This window comes from Apiospora phragmitis (assembly GCF_038363925.1).
Source record: "Apiospora phragmitis strain CBS 135458 chromosome Unknown utg000006l:1.0-5683423.0:1.0-5690449.0, whole genome shotgun sequence".
Classification (NCBI taxonomy): domain Eukaryota; kingdom Fungi; phylum Ascomycota; class Sordariomycetes; order Amphisphaeriales; family Apiosporaceae; genus Apiospora; species Apiospora phragmitis.
The window spans coordinates 4,252,395-4,272,112 of record NW_027117404.1 but is presented as its reverse complement, the minus strand read 5'-3'; the positions used below and the strand labels follow the sequence as shown (position 1 = coordinate 4,272,112).

General features: G+C 43.0%; 6 protein-coding genes across 6 annotated transcripts; 2 read left to right on the top strand and 4 right to left on the bottom strand.

Annotated features, from left to right (window-relative positions):
- Positions 1 to 7,427: 7,427 nt before the first annotated feature.
- Positions 7,428 to 9,292, bottom strand: PG994_006540 (uncharacterized protein; the record flags this gene model as incomplete). Its single annotated transcript, XM_066857949.1, has 3 exons — positions 7,428 to 7,502; positions 7,526 to 8,422; positions 9,065 to 9,292. The coding sequence occupies 3 exons, from the start codon at positions 9,290 to 9,292 to the stop codon at positions 7,428 to 7,430; spliced, it is 1,200 nt and encodes a 399-aa protein (XP_066717218.1).
- A 985-nt stretch (positions 9,293 to 10,277) lies between these two features.
- Positions 10,278 to 11,528, top strand: PG994_006539 (uncharacterized protein; the record flags this gene model as incomplete). The annotated part of the gene is made up of 5 exons (XM_066857948.1): positions 10,278 to 10,318; positions 10,376 to 10,508; positions 10,826 to 11,000; positions 11,179 to 11,407; positions 11,480 to 11,528. 5 exons carry the CDS (start codon positions 10,278 to 10,280, stop codon positions 11,526 to 11,528), a joined length of 627 nt encoding a protein of 208 aa, XP_066717217.1.
- A 346-nt stretch (positions 11,529 to 11,874) lies between these two features.
- Positions 11,875 to 13,529, bottom strand: PG994_006538 (uncharacterized protein; the record flags this gene model as incomplete). Its single annotated transcript, XM_066857947.1, has 5 exons — positions 11,875 to 12,463; positions 12,580 to 12,702; positions 12,763 to 13,118; positions 13,178 to 13,240; positions 13,299 to 13,529. 5 exons carry the CDS (start codon positions 13,527 to 13,529, stop codon positions 11,875 to 11,877), a joined length of 1,362 nt encoding a protein of 453 aa, XP_066717216.1.
- Positions 13,530 to 13,958: 429 nt separating this feature from the next.
- On the bottom strand, positions 13,959 to 15,657 carry PG994_006537 (uncharacterized protein; the record flags this gene model as incomplete). Its single annotated transcript, XM_066857946.1, has 3 exons — positions 13,959 to 14,962; positions 15,038 to 15,199; positions 15,246 to 15,657. 3 exons carry the CDS (start codon positions 15,655 to 15,657, stop codon positions 13,959 to 13,961), a joined length of 1,578 nt encoding a protein of 525 aa, XP_066717215.1.
- A 1,068-nt stretch (positions 15,658 to 16,725) lies between these two features.
- Positions 16,726 to 17,199, bottom strand: PG994_006536 (uncharacterized protein; the record flags this gene model as incomplete). Its single annotated transcript, XM_066857945.1, has 1 exon — positions 16,726 to 17,199. One exon carries the CDS (start codon positions 17,197 to 17,199, stop codon positions 16,726 to 16,728), a length of 474 nt encoding a protein of 157 aa, XP_066717214.1.
- Positions 17,200 to 17,980: 781 nt separating this feature from the next.
- PG994_006535 (uncharacterized protein) lies at positions 17,981 to 18,866 on the top strand (the record flags this gene model as incomplete). Its single annotated transcript, XM_066857944.1, has 2 exons — positions 17,981 to 18,148; positions 18,351 to 18,866. The coding sequence occupies 2 exons, from the start codon at positions 17,981 to 17,983 to the stop codon at positions 18,864 to 18,866; spliced, it is 684 nt and encodes a 227-aa protein (XP_066717213.1).
- Positions 18,867 to 19,718: the final 852 nt, after the last annotated feature.

The following is a 19,718-nucleotide window of genomic DNA, read 5'->3' as shown; positions in this document are numbered from 1 at the left end:
TTCCGGGTTATTATAAAGCCGTGTTGAAAATAAGTTTTAGTTATATAGTTAAGCTAAGTTATAATATTATTTCCCTATTTTTATTTATTTTATTTTTAAAGCGGTTAATTATTATAAATATTATACCTAGTTATTTATTTTATTAAGATTTAATAAGTTATTTTTTTCTTTTTACTTTTATTATAATATATATTTATTATATTAAATCGTATCGAAAATAGAGATTTAAAAAAAATTATAAGCGGTTTTTTTAAATATATCGCTTTTAACGGTTATATCGTCGATATACCCTATTCTTATTATTTTAAAAATAAAAAAAGCTGTAAGATCGCGGAGCGCTTTTTTCGATACAAAAAGTGTTTTAATCGCGATGGGTCATACGATAATGTCTGAGTAGTTTTTTTTTTAAAGAAAGTATTATTATAATAACGAAAGTTAAACGTAGATAAAGAGGAGGCGAACGAGAGGCTTTTATTATTTTATTCGAAGTTAGCGAAGCTGTAATTTTAATTTATTAAAGCGGCTAGTCGCTTATCGCGTATTCGGAAAATTTAGCGTGAAGTGAAAAAAACGAGCTGCTAATTTATTTAAACGAGGAATATAAGAGTTAAACGCCGAGGATAAGATCCTCCCTACTTTAAATAGCTATAAGAAGTATTTAATAAACGGCCTTTAGTATATAGGTGTCCTTTAATTTAAGTAATTTTAGAGACCTTAGCCCGCTAGTCGGGGGTCCTCTCGTTTAAATTCTCGAAGCTTCGCAGCGGCGTTCTTTAAGTGTCTCTTAAACTCTTAAGTATTATTTTTTAATAGGTACCCTTTTATTAAACGAGGTATTAAAGGGTTTACCTTATTTTTCGTTTATTAGTAATGTTTTTATTTTATACTTATATTAATTTATTTCGATTTTTAATTATATATTAATCGAGATAGCTTCGGCCGCTAGTTTAAAGAGTAAAATATAAAATATTAAATATATTTATATTTTTTTAAATGATAATAATTAGTAATTAATATTTAAATTAATTTTTACGATTTTAAATAGTACGCTTTTTTTAAAGTTTAGTTTCTCGTTTAATTATTAAATTCTAATATTTCGTCGTAAGAAGTATATTTTCCTTAATTTTTTTAAAGTTACCCCTTTTAATTTAATCTATCCGGCGTACTCCTTTATTCGTTATTAAAGAAAGGTAAGGTTTTATTATTAAGTAATTTAGAGTTTTTTTAGTTTTCGATTTATATAGTCGCGATTAGTACTAATCTTTATTCTAGGTGTTTTTTAATAATCTTCCGAGTCGTACTCGTAATTTATTTAAAATAGCGATATGTGTATAGCTTCGTTATTCGCGTTATTATAAGTAAACTATATTATATATAATACTTATATTTAATTATTTTATTTATAATTAATATAATAGCGTAGGTATTATTTTAGTTTTTAATTTAATTAATTAATTTATTTATTTATTTATAAGTAATAAGCTAGAAATAATTTATATTTAACGCCGAGTTATTTTATAAATAATCCTTAAAATTTAACGTTCAATAGTTTATCTCGGTTAAAAATAATCGTTTCGAGCAGCCCGTATTAATTAACGATTATTCGAAGGAACGTATAAGTTAAATCGTTAATATCGTTAACGTATCCCACAAGCGAATATCCTATACAAGCGAATGTCCCACTTTCATAAATTTCCTTATAGCCTTAATCTTTTTTTATATTCTTTTACGTCCGAAAATACTATAACTTTAAAAAGAAAGTAATATAATTCTAGCGCTTTAAGCGCTTTAAAAAGACTTAATTTTAAATATATAAAAGGCTGTATTAATTTATTACGTCTTATTAAAATCTTTATAGCGTAAACGAAATAAATAACCTATACGACGCGAAATATTTATAAATTTTTAAAAGCTTTTAAATTCCGAAAAAGATACGATTATTCGATATATTATTAATTTAAATACGCGATCGTTTTTTCCCCGGCTAAATAGTATAAAAGATATAGCGAATTAATTATTTAGCTTACGTAATGCGGGACGCGTCGGCGTTAATTAGGCCTTTAACTTCGTATAATAATAACTAGACCTCCGGACGCGTTTTAACTAAAAAATCGATTATTAAAAAATCCTTTATAAAAATCCCCAACGCGTATCGCGCGTAGTTTACCTTTATATATAATATAATTTATAAATACGGGATTTAAAAGGAGGATATTTATAATTTTAATAAAACCGGCTTTTTTATAGGCTAAATTTCGTCCGAAATAGTTATAACCACTTCCGATCGATGCGGAAGGCCTAGGGTAATATAATAAAGGAACCGAGAATAGGTTATAATTATTAAGGCGTCGGATTATACGGTTATGTTATTCCTTCGTATATTATTTTTATCGAGAAAACGCCCCTCTTTTTTTAATATAAAAATAGCTTATTACTAAAGGATTAGGTGATTATAATTATTAAAAATAGCTAGATTACGAATAAAAGAATCGCGGACTAGATTCGATACTTTAATTAATATACTAAGTTTTATACAAAGAGTTATTATCACCTCCTAGTCTTAAACGACTACGAAAGCTATTAATTAATAGCTTTCGAGCTTTATTATAAAAAGAACTCGATTATTATATTTTATATACCTTCTTATTCGTTATATAAGCTTTAACCCTTTAATGTCGGCTATTTTTATATATTAAAAAAAGCGTACGAGAAAGAAATTAAATATTTTATACAGGCGTATATTACCTATATTTTAAAGGAGGGCTTCTTACTAGCGTTTTTAAAAGCGTTTTAAGCGATTTTCATGGTTTCGAATATATAAGGAAACTTTCGAGGAATAGGACTTATTTTGTACGATCCGGAATATATTATTTTATAATTAGATATAAAGCTACGTATTTTAATATTTTAGGGGGACGTTTTTCGGCTTATTTATTCTTTAAAAATTAAAAACTTTAAATAACTCGATTAAAACTTAATCCTAAACTAAATACGTTCGAAACCGTATTATATAGTATTAAAATAGTTTTTTAACGTTTATTTTAATTAATTTTAATTAAATTATAAAAGTTATAACGTATATTATACACCGAGTTACTTTTTTAAAAAATAAAAACGCGATACTTTAAAAAATAAATAAAATATTTAGCCGGCGCCGTCGTATAAAAAAACCGTTATAAAATAAAAAGTTATTTTATATATAAACTAAAAAAGATTTATAGTTTTAAAAAAATATTAATAAATAGTTATAAAACGAATCGCGTTAGAGGAGTGGTTGTACGAAGACGTTTAAAACACGCTTATAACGCTATAAAATTTACGGAAAGCCCGGGTATAATACGCGTACTTATTAAAATAATATAGAAATATTTAAAAATAAGGATTCTATTAAATAGGCTCTCGTACGTACGGTGGTTCCGGTTTTAATCGGGGTTTAATCGTTCTTATTCTATTATTCATATCTATCTTAAATACGAGCTGCGAGGGGTATCGTATGCCCCTCTTAATGAAATAGGAAAGGGGTTCGTGCGCGTAGGTACGTAGTACCCTTTTTAGAGTAATATAGACAGCTTTAGTTCTAGCTGTTTTAATAGATTCCGATTAATTTTAATATATTAAATACGTTATAATAAAATTAATTTATATTTTATTAAAAAGGGTGTAAAAGAATAAGATATTCGCTTATAAGATACGTTAAACCTTTTATATAGTAAAAAGTAGATATATTTTATAAATTTATTCGTAATTATTAAAATACTATTATAATTAACTTTAATTAATGGTTCTATAAATAAGGGTAGCTTAATTATAAAGTTAAATACGAGTATTTTCTACGCTTTATTTAACGGTAAAATTAATTATAATTCTTCGTATAATTAATATATAACGGCCTTAGTTTTATTATAAAAGTTATATTCGCCGATTATTTTAACTATAATTAACTTAAAGTTTTCGTAATTAAATCACTTAATAGTTCGTTTTTAAGTTTTAAATACTTTTTAATATTCGTACGCGAGGTGTTCGTAGAAGTCTTTAACGAAGTCCTTGCGGTATTACTTAAGGATATAAATACTTTTTAATATTCGTACGCGAGGTGTTCGTAGATGTCTTTAACGAAGTTCTCGCGGTATTACTTAAGGATATAAATCTTATTTCGATAAAAGATAAAGCTATCGCGGTCTTTAAAGTAGTTTTTAATATAATTAATAAAATCGAAGGTCCGGTTAAGTTATTTAAACTTAGTAATTTAGTCTTTATTATATTAAACGCGGTTTATAGCGTTTAATTAACGTAATAGCGTAAAGTTATTATTTTAATTATAAGTTAAAATAGTTGTCGTTTTAAATAAGATTTCTTTTTAATAATTTAATCGTTAGTTTAATACGTTAACGCGATTATTCTCGCTATTTTTATAATAAATAATAATAAGGTTAAATCTTAATAAGAAGTTAAACTATTAGATTTACTATTTATTTAAGTTTTTAATTATAATAAATATTATAAGGTTTTTATAATTAATATAAACTTTTATTAGTTTTACCGTTTTATTAAAATAGTATCTTTATTTTTTATAAGTTTTAATAATAATCAAGAGGTTTTTATTATAAATTTAATAATTAAGCTTTAATTTATTTAATTTTTATAAAAAAATACGATAAAGTTCGAATTTTTACTATTATTTCGTTAATTTAATTACCTTTCGATTATATAGTTTAATATATTAGTTTTATTTTCGAAAAGATTTATAAAATTTATTACTCGAAGTATTAGTTCGTTAAGGATACGTTCTTTTATACTATAAAAGGTTTCGGCTTTTTTTTAGTTTATTAAAATAATTCGTCCTTTTTTATTAAGTTTAAAAAAATACTATTAATTTATTAAATCCGGGGATAATGATTTAATAATAATTAATTAGTTTTAAAAAAGATTTAACCTTTATAGCGTTTATAAGTCTAAGCTATTCTTTATTAATAAATTAAATTCATATTTAAATTAATTATTAAAATAAGAGTATTTATATAAAATATATAAATAATCGCTTATTATTATATATTTAATTTCTCTTTTATTAATTCCCTTTAAAGTCGTATCGTTAACTAGTGATCTCTTTTACTAGCTTATTTAAATTACCATGATCCGTCCGCTCTTAACATCCCTAGGTATATTATCCCTTTATCTTATCTCTACGAGACCTAAGTTAGTTATCCGTTTAGTTCGTACGGTCCTAGCTTATCTAGGCTTATTTATTTAGTTCTAGCCATTTAGTTTTAACTGTCTAGTTTATCTTAATTACCTAGTATTATCGTTATTATTTTATCTCGTACTTTTTCTTTAATAACTATTATCGTATTCCTAGCGACTAGTTTCGTTATTATTAATAAGTCGTAAATATTAACTAAGTGAGGCTAGCTTATTTTAAGTTTTATATATATTCCGGGGTATTATAAAGCTGTGTTAAAAGTAAGTTTAAGTCGTATAATTAAATTAAGTTATAACACTTTATTTAATTTAACTTATAAACGGATTTTCTTTTATTTAAATTTAGTTAATTAATTATTTAAAATAGTAAGCCTTTTTTTAAGCTTATAAAATAATAGCCTTTTATAAATATTATTAAGTTAAGTATTTTTATTATAAATTAAAGTTTTAATTTAATATTTATATTAAAAGCTAATAAATATAAACGCTTTTTAAATAAATATTTATTAATTATTAAGTTATTTAAAATTTAAAGGGATAATTCTTTTAACCGCGGCTTTATTCTTATTTATATAACCGAGAATTTAAAGGTTTAAAAATATTCCCTAAATAAATTCTAATAGCTCGTTATTTATTAATTATTATTTTAAGTTTAAAATCTAGTTTTTAAGCTTAATATTATGCTTAAATAAAATTAACTATATTTATTAAATAGGCTTTTATACGTACGTACAGGTCCCGGGTTCAATCGGGGTTTAATCGTTATATTCTATTATTTATATTTATCTTTAATACGAGCTACGAGGGGTATCGTATGCCCTTTTAATGAAATAGGAAAGGGGTTCGTACGCATAGGTACGTAACACCTTTTTTAGAGTAATATAGAAAACCTTAGTTCTTGCTATTCTAATAATATTTATGTTTATATTAAACATTAATTAATAACGAAGAATTAAATATTTTTAAATCTTTAATATTTAAAGCTATAATATATAAAAATTAAATATTAATAAATATAATAATTAAACTTTATTAATTATTTATTTTATAATAAAATAGTTTTATATATAATTATGATAATTATTTAAAATAAGTAACCGTTTATTATAATCGGCGGGTTAGTCCCTCGCGAGGTAGCGCTTAAGGCGTAGAATTAGACAGAAATGACCGTCTAGTTATTTTCGAAGCTTTTGCTTTATAGCGTAGTGGTTAGTTTAAACGCACTGTAACACCGTTATTACTTCGAGTTTTCCGGTTTTATTTATAATAAATAAATATTTTATAACTATATTATCGCTAGTTTATTATTAATTTATTTTTTAAATAAATAAACGAATAATTAATTTTAAAGATTTATTTATAAGTTATAAATTATCGCCGCGGTTTAAAAATAATAAAAAAGAGTAAAATAATATTATTTATATTTATAAATCTTATAACTATTATTTACTCGCGATAAGTAGTATTTTAAATAAGGATTTTAATTAATTCGATTAAATTAATTATATAATATTTATTATTTAAACTTATAATATTATTAATTTCAATTATATTATAAATAAAATAAGCGAGAATATTCTTAATAAAATCTTACTTTAAAGTAGAAAAAAAACTAGATATTCTCTTTAAATATATAATAAACGCGTCGAAAGTTTATTATTATAGCTAGTATAGTTTTTAACTTAAGGTGACGGGCGATGAATCTCCTTACTTAATGGATTCTAAGGTGCAGGGCGTGCTGGTCTGTTTTAAATAGCCGGGCGACGAATAGCCGGAATACGTTATACTTAGGGGCAAGGCTTAGCTACGCCTATCGGATAGCTTAGGTTTTAAAATATTCCTCCTGGGCGAAAGAGAGAGAGCCCTAACGGACTCCTTAGACTTGGTCCGGGTCGGTCTGCCCCTAATTCTGTCCCGTGAGGTGGCTCGGGGTACCTTGGGTTTTTTAAAGGCTGCACGTTCCGACTCGCCAGCTTATACGGCTAAAATGGCGTATTCAAGGGTTAGGATAGGCATGGCTAGAAAGCACGAGAAGTGACGATTCTGGTAATATCCTTCAATTATTGATAAGGGGGTTGGATGCTGACTTATATACGAAAAGGGGGTTAGGGGACTTCGCTTATCGGTAGTCAATTTGGGTAGCTGCTTATGTGGTAGGACGGCTAAGTGGTTAGGGTGCTTAATTAATGAGTTACAAGGTAACATGACGCACCAACGAGGGGCCTGGGCTACTGGATAACGAAGTCTGTGTGTTCCATGCTGCGAGTGGCGGCCACCAGGCGTTTGCCATCATCGCCCATATCCTTTCCCCTCGTTTCCGACATACTTTCAACCCACACCACCCCAACCATGGTGTGAAATAGGCGTCCGACCCCGGCGCAACGGTCTGCGGCGGCTGGCTCCGTCTCAGTGCCATGACCGGCCTATGAGATGCAGGCAGGACTATCAAGTCACCCTGAAAGGCACTACCCGATACGATGCAGGCTACGGATGGAGCTCTTTGCTCTTCCCGATATTGGGCCACAGCATCAAGCAGAGTTACTGACTTACCCGCTAGGGGATGTAGGATGGCCATTTCAAAGACTTCTGGCGAAATCCCCCAATCAAACGTACCCTCCCCGCGCTGCGACGGTTGTTGTGAAAAATATTGCAACATGCTTTGCAATAGTAGATAGTTTAGGGTCACTTTGTCCAGGTCGATGAATGATGCCAGGGCCAACCAGATGCGCATGTGATACTCATCCGTCTTCTTTAGGAGGCGCGAGAGTTCTCCAGCCAGCTCAGTTTGATCATGGTTGAGTTGAAGCAGGCTTGAGCAGGTCCCCATGACATGGGCAGGGAGGCGGAGTATCGCACGATTCAGGACGCACGCTTTGGGCTCAAGGAAGGAATAACCTGGTTCTGTGGTCTCGGGTACGAACAACATCGGTATTCTCGTTGGAGAACCGAATGGCTGAGTGAAATCAAGGGCCCACGATGGAATTGACACGCCTATAGGCTGGGCCATATGTAGTGCGAAACTCGTGTATAGGAACATGCGTGATTCCCAAATGCCCGCCGCAGTGCTTTCGTACATCACGACGCAGGAAGGCTTGTTGTAGTTGACTGGATATACCTCTTGCAGTCGGGGGCTGAATGCATACAGCCCATATATGCGGTCGCGAATATTTGTGCATTGGCGTCCCCTGGTGTCCAACAACAACGTCGGAAGGCTGTCTCTACGCTTCGGCGTCACTCGCCAAATGATTCGTGCGTAAAGCCATACTGAAAGCGGTGCTCTGTCGCGTGTCCTTCCCACTCCCTCACTAGCTGCGCCCATTCTGCACATAGACTCGCATCAGCACTGCCCGTATTTCTTGGAGTGGTATACGCATTCCGAACGATCATTTGCGCATCGGGCCTTTGCGAACGAATAGGGGGTTGGAAAACCAGATCACCGCAGACGAGTATTGTTTTCTTTGGTAACCAAAACTCCTGGTATGTCCAAATTCGAGACCAGTAAGGAAAATTGGAGACGAGTATGGTAGCAAGTCCCACCGTTTTGTAGAAGATGCTTCTTCTCATTGTGTTATTGATAGAAGTATACACCAATACACCAACCGATATCTGACGTGCCTTCTCCCGCAAGTACCGAAACGAAACGAAAGGGCTCATGAGCGCTATGACCGGCAGCATCTGGGGGTTCGGCAGGCCGAGCCAGGCCACAGTCTGCGAGCATTGCGAGTATATCCGACTCATCAACGGCACTTGGGAATTCTTCTCCGCATTGTCGGCCTGGTTGATGCATATGGCATCCACCCAGAGGGTGCCGCGGTCTCCAGCGGTGACGTAAGTACTTGAGGGCAGTTGCAAAATTATAGGTGACCTGGACAAGATGGCCGTTGACATAGACGGGCTTTTTCACGGACGCATCGCCCCAAACGTATGAGAGTGTTTCGTACTTTGGATGATGGCCCAAGGGACAGGCCTGCAAGTCACAGTGTATTGCCTGGTCGAATGTGCCGGGCTGTAGCTTCAAAAATCTCACCTCCAACGTAGCTGGATTGAGAGGGGCATATAGATTATCCCCCGAAAGCTCGGGTGAAATGGGCATGTCCCCCGAAAGACACACCTCGTAGAAGTTCAGCTACCACTGGCCGGTGCGTAGCAAGGACGATAGGTTGGCCACGGACAGATCCACGATGCCCGTGACGTGCGTCGATCAAGCATCAAGAATCCAACAAAAACAACCACGGCAGCAAATAACAGAATGGGCCGGGCGAATGTAGTGTTAATAGTATGGGCTTACCAGTCGTCAGCATTACTTGGAATACAAAACATGAGATAGGTCTTGGGAGAACTATCATGTGTGGGTGAGACAACACGCTGAGACAATTCTAGGTCCAGAGGTGAATGCTGAAAGCTGAGAGCTGAGAGATGAAAGTCCAAGGCATAAAATGCTGTTTGGAAGGTGCGCATACTGACTTAGATCTCTGCCTCGAGTTTTTTCCAATCAATGGCACTGTACAGGGCCCAATTGGCTCGTCATGCTTGCGAGAAAATGGGTTCAGAAAATGTTGAAAAATGATCAGCTAGCATGAAAGTATTCAGTGTTGATTCAACAGATGGTTCGATCAACATGAAGTGATCAGCGCACCAAATTTGAAATTGGTGATGATATTTAACCAACTTGGACGACTTGGCCTGAACGAGATTCTGTGCGACCTTGCCGAGTCGACTATGCGTATGTATTACCTGATGTGGGGCTTTTCCACTTCCCGGGTCATCGTATTCACTGAGTTATTAAGCCTCATGACTGAACGGAAGAGATTCTACCCATAGCACGAGGCAATACACAGGCAAAGAATTGACAGGGAGATTGGTATCAGGCCGCGTTGGTGATGCGATGATCGTTATGAAAGCCCTCATCTCGGTCGGCTGTTTGGTCCGTGAGATCAGCAGTGCACGGTCTCCCCCGCAGTTAGCCGCAGGGGCTTTGCAGGCTCTGGGAGGAATTGCCGGGAATTGCTAAAGACCAGAATACAAACCCTTGGACCCGCTAATGCTTCTAGACCATCTGGAGCCGTCGGTATCGTACCATGAGCCGCCGTCGTGTCCGAGTATTCAGGCCGCTTGTTAGGTAACAGAATAGTCAACGATTGCATCAATCGAATGGCTGAGTTACGGCGACGCGTAGTTGGTTCTCCATCCCGGCAGATCCTTTACCTGTCCCGGCCTTGGTTCGCCAGAGGCTCGCCCTGATTCGGGGTGGCCCTGGAGTACCATCGCGGGATTGGAGACGTCGAAACCAGGAAATGCTAGAGTCTTCGGTGGGTGGGTCTGCAACCTGCACCGTCTTCACCACCTGCATATCTATTGCAACGTGACTGAATTTCTTTCCTTGAGAGCTGTAGATATAAGATATATGCCCATGCGTTACCTCTGGAACGGTTTTCGGTATGCATATGTGACCTGTCCATTAAGCGACCAAAACTGTCCAGTTCGGAAACCCCCATCCATCACCAACTTATATGTCAATCCACTCCAAAAAGTCGCACTCTAGCCGCCGTAGCGATACACGACGGTCCGTATCCTCTACCGGTCGCGGACGCGCCCCCGACCGCCAGCAACATGAGTCATATACAAGGCATTTGAGGAATGTCTCAGCGACTTCCGTCAGCTCGTCCGACGAAGGTCTGCCGCGCGTGTCGCGGTTGCCGTCTGGAATAAAGGCCCGCCTAAGCCTGCTCCGCAAGTCGGAGCAGAAGCGGCAACAGCAGCTCGATCCGACTCGGCTGCAGCCGCCCTCGGCACGACTTCCCGTGCGGAATCCGTATGGGCGTAACAGCTGGTACTCGACCGGGCATGAGAACTCGCCGTGCTGGAGCCTGGATTCGGTGGTTTTAGACGAGAGACCCCGGTCCGCTCCCCCCGCCAGGTAAGCTTACTTCTCTATCCACCTACCAATTGACACCCATCGTACGCTGACACGCTTGACAGAGTACGAACACCACCCCAAACCCCAGCGTCAGCACGAAGCCGATCCGGACCAGGGCCAGGTCGTCTTCTACAAGGACCGCATCTCGCTGTCCCCGAAAGGCCGGCGCGAGAAGAAGCTGCTCGAGGCGGACCCCCAGCCCGGCTGCTGTGGCCTCTGCGAGATCAGCACCGTCAACAAGGTGGCCGCCTGGGTCGGGCCCTGGCTCACGGGCGTGGGCACCATCATGCTGTACGGATTGGCAGCCACCGGGAAGTGCTTCGGCGGCTGCTTCCACTGAATGCTATTAATGACTACCTTTAGGTCGAGCCGGCGACAACACGAACTCGACGTCCTGGAACCTGTCCCCTGATTTCCACCCTGGAGGGTCAATTGGAGGTGGGGGCGCGCCTCGGAATCAAGATGGTGGTGAGAGAACTTCAAAGGCTGGGCATGAATCAAAACAGAACCTGCCATTCGGGATCAACACATGAAACAAGTAATAGATGAATTCAAGTTGAATTGGACCGTGTAGTAATATCATTTAGTCCTACGGAGTATTGTACACCAAGTCCGATAGGATGGACTCTGTCCCAAATTGCCTGCTAGTTGAGAATGAGGGCAGTGGCCCAGCCGTCAGTGTAATTGAAGACCCAAAGCCACTGCGATTAAAAGGGTAAGTCTGCAAGACAGGATTGCATGGAATTCCAATCCTCATCCTACCCACCTCGTCCGCGCTGTCCACCGCGACCCCGCTGCCCGCCGCGCCCACGTTGACCACCTCGGCCACGGCCTCGTCCTCGTTGGGACCAAGCACCGAAGCCACCACCACCGTACGGATCGTCGTCGGAATCAAATTGGCCGTCCGCCTTGCCGCCTTTCCACGTCGTGACAGACCCGCCTCCGCCCATGGAGACCACCATCTGGGCGGCGATGCCGTCCCCGTCGGTCGTGCCCTCGGCAATCTCCAGGCCCTGCCGCTTCTTCGACAGCTTCTTGACGGCCGAGGTGCTGAGGTTCTGGTCGACGAGGTGGAGCTTGCGGAGCGCGGCGCCGAGGGTCTTATCCTTACAGAGCGTGTCGAGACCCTTGGTGGTGACGCTGCCGCAGCCCCGGTCGTGCCCCGTGATGCTGGCGGTGCGCATGCCGGGGCAATGCTGCAGGAGCGAGACGAGGCCCTTGTCGGTGATGCTCGTGCACGCCTCCAGCACGGCGTTCTGGAGGCCGGGGCAGGCCTGCGCGAGCTTGGTGAGGGCGGCGTCGCTGAGCGCCCGGCCGTAGCCGGTGTCGCTGTTGCCGCACTTGATACTGAGGATTTTCCGGCGGAAGGGCGGGGGGCGCCAGCAAGAGCCACGAAGTACTTAGCTGTTGTCGCGAAATGTCAGGCGTGTGTATTCTTCCCGCAATTGGAGAGGATCGCTTACTCTTCAATTCTGAACTCATCCCCAACGCAAACTTTCTTGATACCCTTGATGAGCTGAGTCATACGGTAATCGTTGGCGGTGTATTCCCGCATGCCTGCCACAGCAGGTACTCCTCCAGTCACGCTATACGAGAAAACCGAGTTAGCTAAAGGATAATGACAACGTAGCATGTATTGTACATACGTATTACGCCACAATCTCTTGCGGAAGAGATAGATAAGCACGCTTGAGTTCCACTTAACAGAGACTCGCTGCTGGTAGTCGTCCTGCTGGATGATAGCCTCTGCTTTAGTGGCCGCACTGGGGACATCGCCGTCACGAAAGGCGATGAACTGGACAGGAACCCAGCGCAGCTTGGAGTCGAGATACTCATGGATGAGATTGTCGCCCGGGTTGTCGACTCGGGTTCGCAGGTAGGCTGGGCAGTTCTTCTTGCGCTGAGAGTCGGTGGTTCGTGGCATCTCGGCTACGGCAATTGGGACTGGTGCTCCCACGACTTTGAGCCAATTGGCATGGCTCTTAGCACTTTTGGGAAGATCCTGCGACATTTAGTACAATAATATATAGACTGGTATTCAATATGAATGCTGTCTCTCACCTCTTCGAACTTGCCGACAATCACGCATCCTTCGATGCCATTCTCCTTTGGCTCGCTGGGAGGCTGTGGCCGAATTTGTCAATGACCAGAAAAATCCAATAAACATGAAGATAGTACTAACCGTGGGCTCAATAGAGCTGTTCCAGAATTCATCCCTGAATACATTGTCAAGCCAGACCGTGTAGTTCCGGCGATATTTGCCGCCATGCTCGAGATCGGCCTCGACAGCGTTTGGATCTGTGTTGCGGATACAGATCAGATACTCTAGGAAGAACCAATCGACATCGTTCTCAGTGAGGTCATGCACACCGTTGTACTGGCGTACTTGGTGGTTGTTGGCTTGGTCAGCCATGTTGTCATGGGTTGGTTGGTGGATGAGAAATGAGTAGCGGATGGATGAAAGAAATCCGAAGAGATTCTGGTTGGCAGCCAAAACACAATGTTCTTCCTCGTGTGTTGCTGGAGAGGCCTTATCCTGATTGTTTCTACACACCTTAATTTTTAAAATTTCAATTACAGAACCAGCTTCTCGGCTACCGAAGTACTTAATGTACATAAACAATCACTATTAATCCAGCTGTATATCAAGCTGCAGACTTTGTCCCACCCTTTACGCAGGTAAATTTTAACACAGATCATACTGAAATCTACTGTGCCCGAAGTCATTATGTGAAGCCTGTTTATCCTAATAAATGGATTGGTGTGACAGTATTTCCCACAAGAGGTATGATTATGTCCGGGGTCATCACCACAAATGCAACGAATTGCAACAAGATAAATCCTACCAGACATATCTAAAGTGCACATTCTCCTTATCTGTAAGGTCCTTGAAGTCTGTATCCATATGAACTCTTTCCCCGGCAGCCGCGTCCACTCGGTCCCTCCTTCGGTTCTCGCAGATGCAGTAAGCCGCATATAAGACGATGAAAATGACCGATAGGACATAACTGCCGAGGATGGCGGCGATTCCGAGCGGGTAGACAGGGGCCTGACTCGAAAGAAAGAACTGCGGCGCCACGATGTTGGAGACACAGTACGAAATGAAGATGAGGGCGTTCGTCGTGACCTTCTTGGTGTGGCCTGCCGTGTTCGCTGTGTTGATGCCGAGGGACACAACGTAGGATCCGAAGTAGAAATAGGCCATGTACAGTGCCGCCAGCCTCCCGTTGTAGTCGTCCAGGTCCAGCGTGAGCAGGAAGATGGTCGAGATAAGACCGACCAGAATGCCCACCAGGACCCATGCCACGCGGGTTTGGTACTTGGGTGCATGCTTTAGGCAGAGGAACACCCCGCCATTACATGAATACGAGGCCACGGTCTGGACCACCCCCGTCGGCATCATGAGCAGTGTGGATCGCTGCGAAGTGTAGCCCAGTCCTTTGATGACGAGAGGCCCGAAGTTGGTCAGGCCTCCGTTAGGGATACTAATCGTGAGGTGAAAGAGACACATGAGCCAGGTCTTGGGGTCGGTAAATGCCTCGATCATTTGTTTCTTGTTGAACCTCTTCTTCTCGATGCCGGTCTGGTCCGCCCTCAACCGCTCAATTGCAATGGCCTTTTCCCGCGACTCCAGAAAATTGGCCTTAACGGGGTTGTCGGGCAGAAGGAGGCCGATGAAGACGGCCCAGGCAATGGTAATGCCGCCCGTGATCCAGAACATGGCACGCCACTGGTGGTCGTCATGGAGGAACCCGACGCCCCAGCCGATGGGGCCGGTAAAACAGACGGACAGTCCAGTTAGCATCAGACCGGTGCGCAGGGGTTGCTCGGCGCGCGTGTACCACACTGTAATTCATCATGCATCAGAGTTATCACGGCTGATTTCAGCAATGTATTGAAATGGATAGTATTAATACGTACTACCGAGGATGAGGAAATTGCCAGGTACGATGGGAGCCTCCAACGCCCCCAGCAGCACCCGCAAGGCGATCAAGCTGGCAAAGTTGTGGGCGAAGCCCGTCGCGATGAGGATGAAACCCCATAGAAGCTGAACCACGCATAGCACCTTGGCCAGGGAAATCTCTGGAGCATAGAGCCGCTCGGTAGACACCAGATCAAGTATCCAAACTGATAACATTAGCGTCGGCGTCTTTGGGTCCAGCCCTTCCCCCGAGCCCAAGCACTGGGTAGGGCGGGGTGGGGGTAGCAGTACGCACGTAGAAAGCACTACCGACCCAGCTGTACTTGTCCCCGTTGAGACAGGTATCCTGGCGGAAGTTGTAGAGGGCTGCGGTCGAGGTCGTAACCTTGTCCATGGCCCCCAGGGTCACGTTGAACCACAGCAGGGGCACGAGGCGGAGATCGAGCTTCCAGCGCAGCCGCGTCTCATCTCTGAGCGAGTACGTCTCGCCACTGTCGGCGAAGTGGTTGGCGTACTGGGCTGCGACGTCTATATGGCCGTCGCCGACGAACGCTGAGGTGGCTTTAGTTCCGCCCTGTGTGGGTCTGCCGTGACCCACGAAGGGGTCATCATTCGCCATTTTTTCCGTATCACCCCGTTTCTCCATATCTTTCGCGCCCGTAGATACGGGGCAAGAACTCAGTCTTTTACTGATGTTTTCTTCCTGGTAAGCGTTGCCAAAACGTGTCCGCAGGCTGCGTGGAATGCACGAAGAGGATGATATGATGGCCAGGTGGTTTTTTTTTTCCAGGGACCGGGGCAGACATCTTCGAAAAATGTCGTGGGAAACGTCCCCAACGATGGACTCTGGCTGTACGATGGCTTCAATCGGCGAAGATAAGATAAGGCAGTATGACGGAAGAAAAGCAAATAAAACGGTATAGAGGTGGTGTGATTGGGGTACCATATTGATATCGATAAGATTGTGATGTCATCGGTGAAACCAGATGCAGCCAGGCGTGAGGTCGATCTTCTCAGAGGTTCTGTCCCGGCGCTACATCAGTACACTCTAGCCAACTAAACCAGGCCGTCCCAACTGGGTAAAAGGGCTACACTGTCAAGTCAGCAACTTGGATGTCTACTAGAGCTTATCACCGACACCTTACAGGTTCAATCATCCGGATCCGGTCGGAACCCAACTCCCCCGACCTGTCGTGTCCAGGGATAGACACCTCGATTTGCGGCTTCCTCGGGGACGATAACCCGAGTATTCCTGAATGGACACTATATCCTGATGCAGCAACGATACACACAGTTGCGTTTGCATATATGTTTCCCATGATGGCCAGTTGCTCCCGCTTATCGTCGTCATCGTCCTGTATAAGACAGAAAGCGTCGCCATATAGGTAGGTGAATTCTCATCTGATTGCGACAGCCATTGCGTCCCGGATGGTGTTTGGGGCGTTGTGTAAAGACCCGCGTATCTGGAGGTCCATGATGTTGTCGGTTCTGAGGCAAACCGTTTGCGGCCCTCCCCAAACGTAGCTCAGCGCTGCGTAGCGAAATGACTGGAGTTTGCTCTCTCTGATCTCAACAAATTTCTCGCTTTGGACGTCTATGAAACGAAACAGTCTCAAGAACCTATTCGTGTTAGAAATTGGTACAACTCTGAACATAGCCCTAGACACAGAGATAAGAAGTCTTGATGTTAGTCTTTGGCTACCGCGTAAGGAACGAGACCTGGCTTTGCGAGGTTCTGGTCATCTGGAATGACGATCCAGTGCAGTGACAAGTTGTAGACTTTGTGAGCATAGGAAACCTCCCATTCCACGCCCGACGGCGGCTTTAGTGTGGCTCTTCCGTCGAATTTCGCTATGCATACAGCATCATTACGCCGGGACCCCCATGTCGCCGTGATTTGCGGGTGCTGCACCAAGACGCGGCGAATATCATCGCGAAGCGGACAGCTCTGCTCTTGATCTATGCGACTCTGCAATCCGAGGCTGCATAGAGGCTGGTAAGAGTGTCCTGTTTCGTACTCGATAGTGCGACTTCCGAGGGGGTAGCCGTCGGCTGGTGGGTTGCCATTGTTCAAAGCCACCAGTTGACCTCGAGTGGGACGCTGGAGCATGGAGAAATCAAGTTTGGAGCAGTACGCACACAGTCGGTCCTGGCCTTCCATGGTCTTGGCAAATGAGTGATAGTGTTCCTGCCTACATGGAGGGACAGTACTGATGAGGAAATCCACGCCAAGATCAAGCTGACTACGGAGCTGTTAAAATAAGTTAGCAATGGCATCGACTATATCAATTTTATAATGGGTATCTACGTTACGGTGGATTAGCGGAATATATTGCGCTGGGACTTATGATATGCTTAAAGTAAACCATGACAGATCAGGTAGCCGACGATATAAACTAGAGTAAAATCGGTAGGAATGGCAATTAGGCTTGGAGATTGGTGCCTAACCGCCCGTCCGATACCCATTCGACGTCTGTTTGTAGTAACGGAGAGTCGTTGCAGAAGCGGAGAGGCACCACACAAAGTGGCTCGTGGCAGGAGTAAATCCTTGTTTCATTGGCCGCCCAAGAGCGGTGGGCCGAACGCAGATCTTCACGACAGCAGCGCCATTCAGAAAACGGGCATAGAGTGACCCAGCGAAAGGTTTGAGGGTGTTTATGCGTTGGCCCGTTTCCACCAGAAAATTCCGAATAAACGCATCCAAACTCATGCACTTGGCTCCCTCCCAATCCATTTCGAGATCATTGCATCGAAAATTGCCCATCAGACGAGATCCGACCCCATTCCCATTCTTCTCATAGATAACGGTAACCGCGCCACTCGCACAAACAGCCCGAACGTCATATAGGCTTCCTGCCCTCCCTGTCCCCGTTTCATTATTACCTACTCGATTTTTGGCCTATTCACATCCCACGCCCGAGAGACGATACACTCCTCCGACCATGGGCAATCTCCAGCGGTGCAACACCTGGGATGTAAAAGCCGACCCCGTCATTACCCCTCCATCGTCCCCTGCAACGTCTCCTGCAACGTCTCCTGCAACGTCCATTAGTGGTGGAGATGACATCAGGGAGGATCCAGAGGATCTAGATATAGTCGAATCTAGCACGGTAAGTGCCCGTTCCCACAGTGTGTCTTGCAACGTCAGCCGTTACGAGGCAACCCAGCTCGGCCTCATAGCATCCATACACTTCCCATGTTGTCGCTATTGATATTGTTGGCGTGGTCACTTTCGTGGTTTCTTCCATGGTCCACTGCAGGGCCCTCGCCCTTTCTGAAAGGTATGTGACCTAGCGAGCTAACCATCAATAGCCATCGACCAAGGAGGAGGAGAGCGATCTGCTCGTCTTGGCCCCCGAGCCGTCTGACGTCGGCGGGCCCCGTACCAGGACCGACAACGCGTGGGACGAGAACATCCCGTGGCCGGGCTCCAGCTACATGATCCTCGAGAAGGCGACCGGGCGCCCCCTCACGCTCGCCAACGGCGAGCTGTTCATCCCGGAGCGAGAGACGTCGGGCCAGGAGGCGGCGCCGACGGCCGAGAACACGTGGTACTGCGCCGAGAGCCAGAACTACTTCGGCTTCCTGAACGCGGCGACGGGCCGCTACCTGGGCCACAACGGGTTCGAAGCCATGGGCGCCTACGTGTTCAAGCTGCGCAGCTGGGAGACTTTCACGGTGCGGCCGCATCCCAGGGGCGGGTACCACTTGCTCACGCCGTTCTGGGCGGATGCGCTCAAGGTGGTCGACATGGCGCCGGACGGGCGTCACTTGGCACGCAGGATGCACGGTGGGGTGTTGTGGGAGTTCCGGAAGGTGCAGAAGTAGACAAATTGTTCGCCGTATATCATCACTTGTTCTTGGATGTATCCTAGTCAGCAGTCGATCGGTCGGGCATCAAGGTATCACGTGACTTCCTGGGGGCTGAAAGACCCCTCCTCCTGGGTTGTGCAACATCGGCAGCAGTGGATCAGTGGCCAGCCTATCACCACCTCGCCTCCCTTATCAGCCAAGACGCGACCAAGACATGTTGCAAGCCAAACACATCGGCGCGAGGTTAAGCTTGCTTGTGAAGCTTGACAGAATCTTGGCTTCTTCTTGGGCATCTCTCGGCCAACTTGGCTCAAAGCTTGACATGGTCGTTTGTCCAGTTTTCTTTTGAGCCGCATTCGACTTTGGGGCAATTGAGATGCGTTTTCTCTGAATTCAAAACAACATTGTCGCTTATCAGCGATGTTTAGAGTCTGGGCCAACCTCGGAGCCAACTTCGGAGCCGACCGGGTAAGCTGACCCAATCGCCCGCAACGATTTAGGGCACCTTATGGGGCTCACTCTGCTGACAAGCGAGCGTCGCCTGGAGGAGCAAGGGAAGCGGCACAATTGTACGAGACACTATTGGCTGGTCCGTAGGAGTGCATTCCTAGTACTGAATCTAGGTGTTTGTCAATGTTTTCAAACGTGCCGCGGTCCATCTGTGTGAAGAAGGTCAATGCTGTCTGTTCTGGAGAGCCCGATGCAAGATGGGGGCCGGAAACGAAACGAAACGGCGCCTCCATTCCCGTTTGACCTTCTTCCATTCTGAGCTAGGTATTATCTGGTGGCTAGATGGCATTATCCTCTGTAAGAAGAAAGGCAAATGGGATTGGAAGGCACACGAGCAGATGGATGTGTGTGTAACTT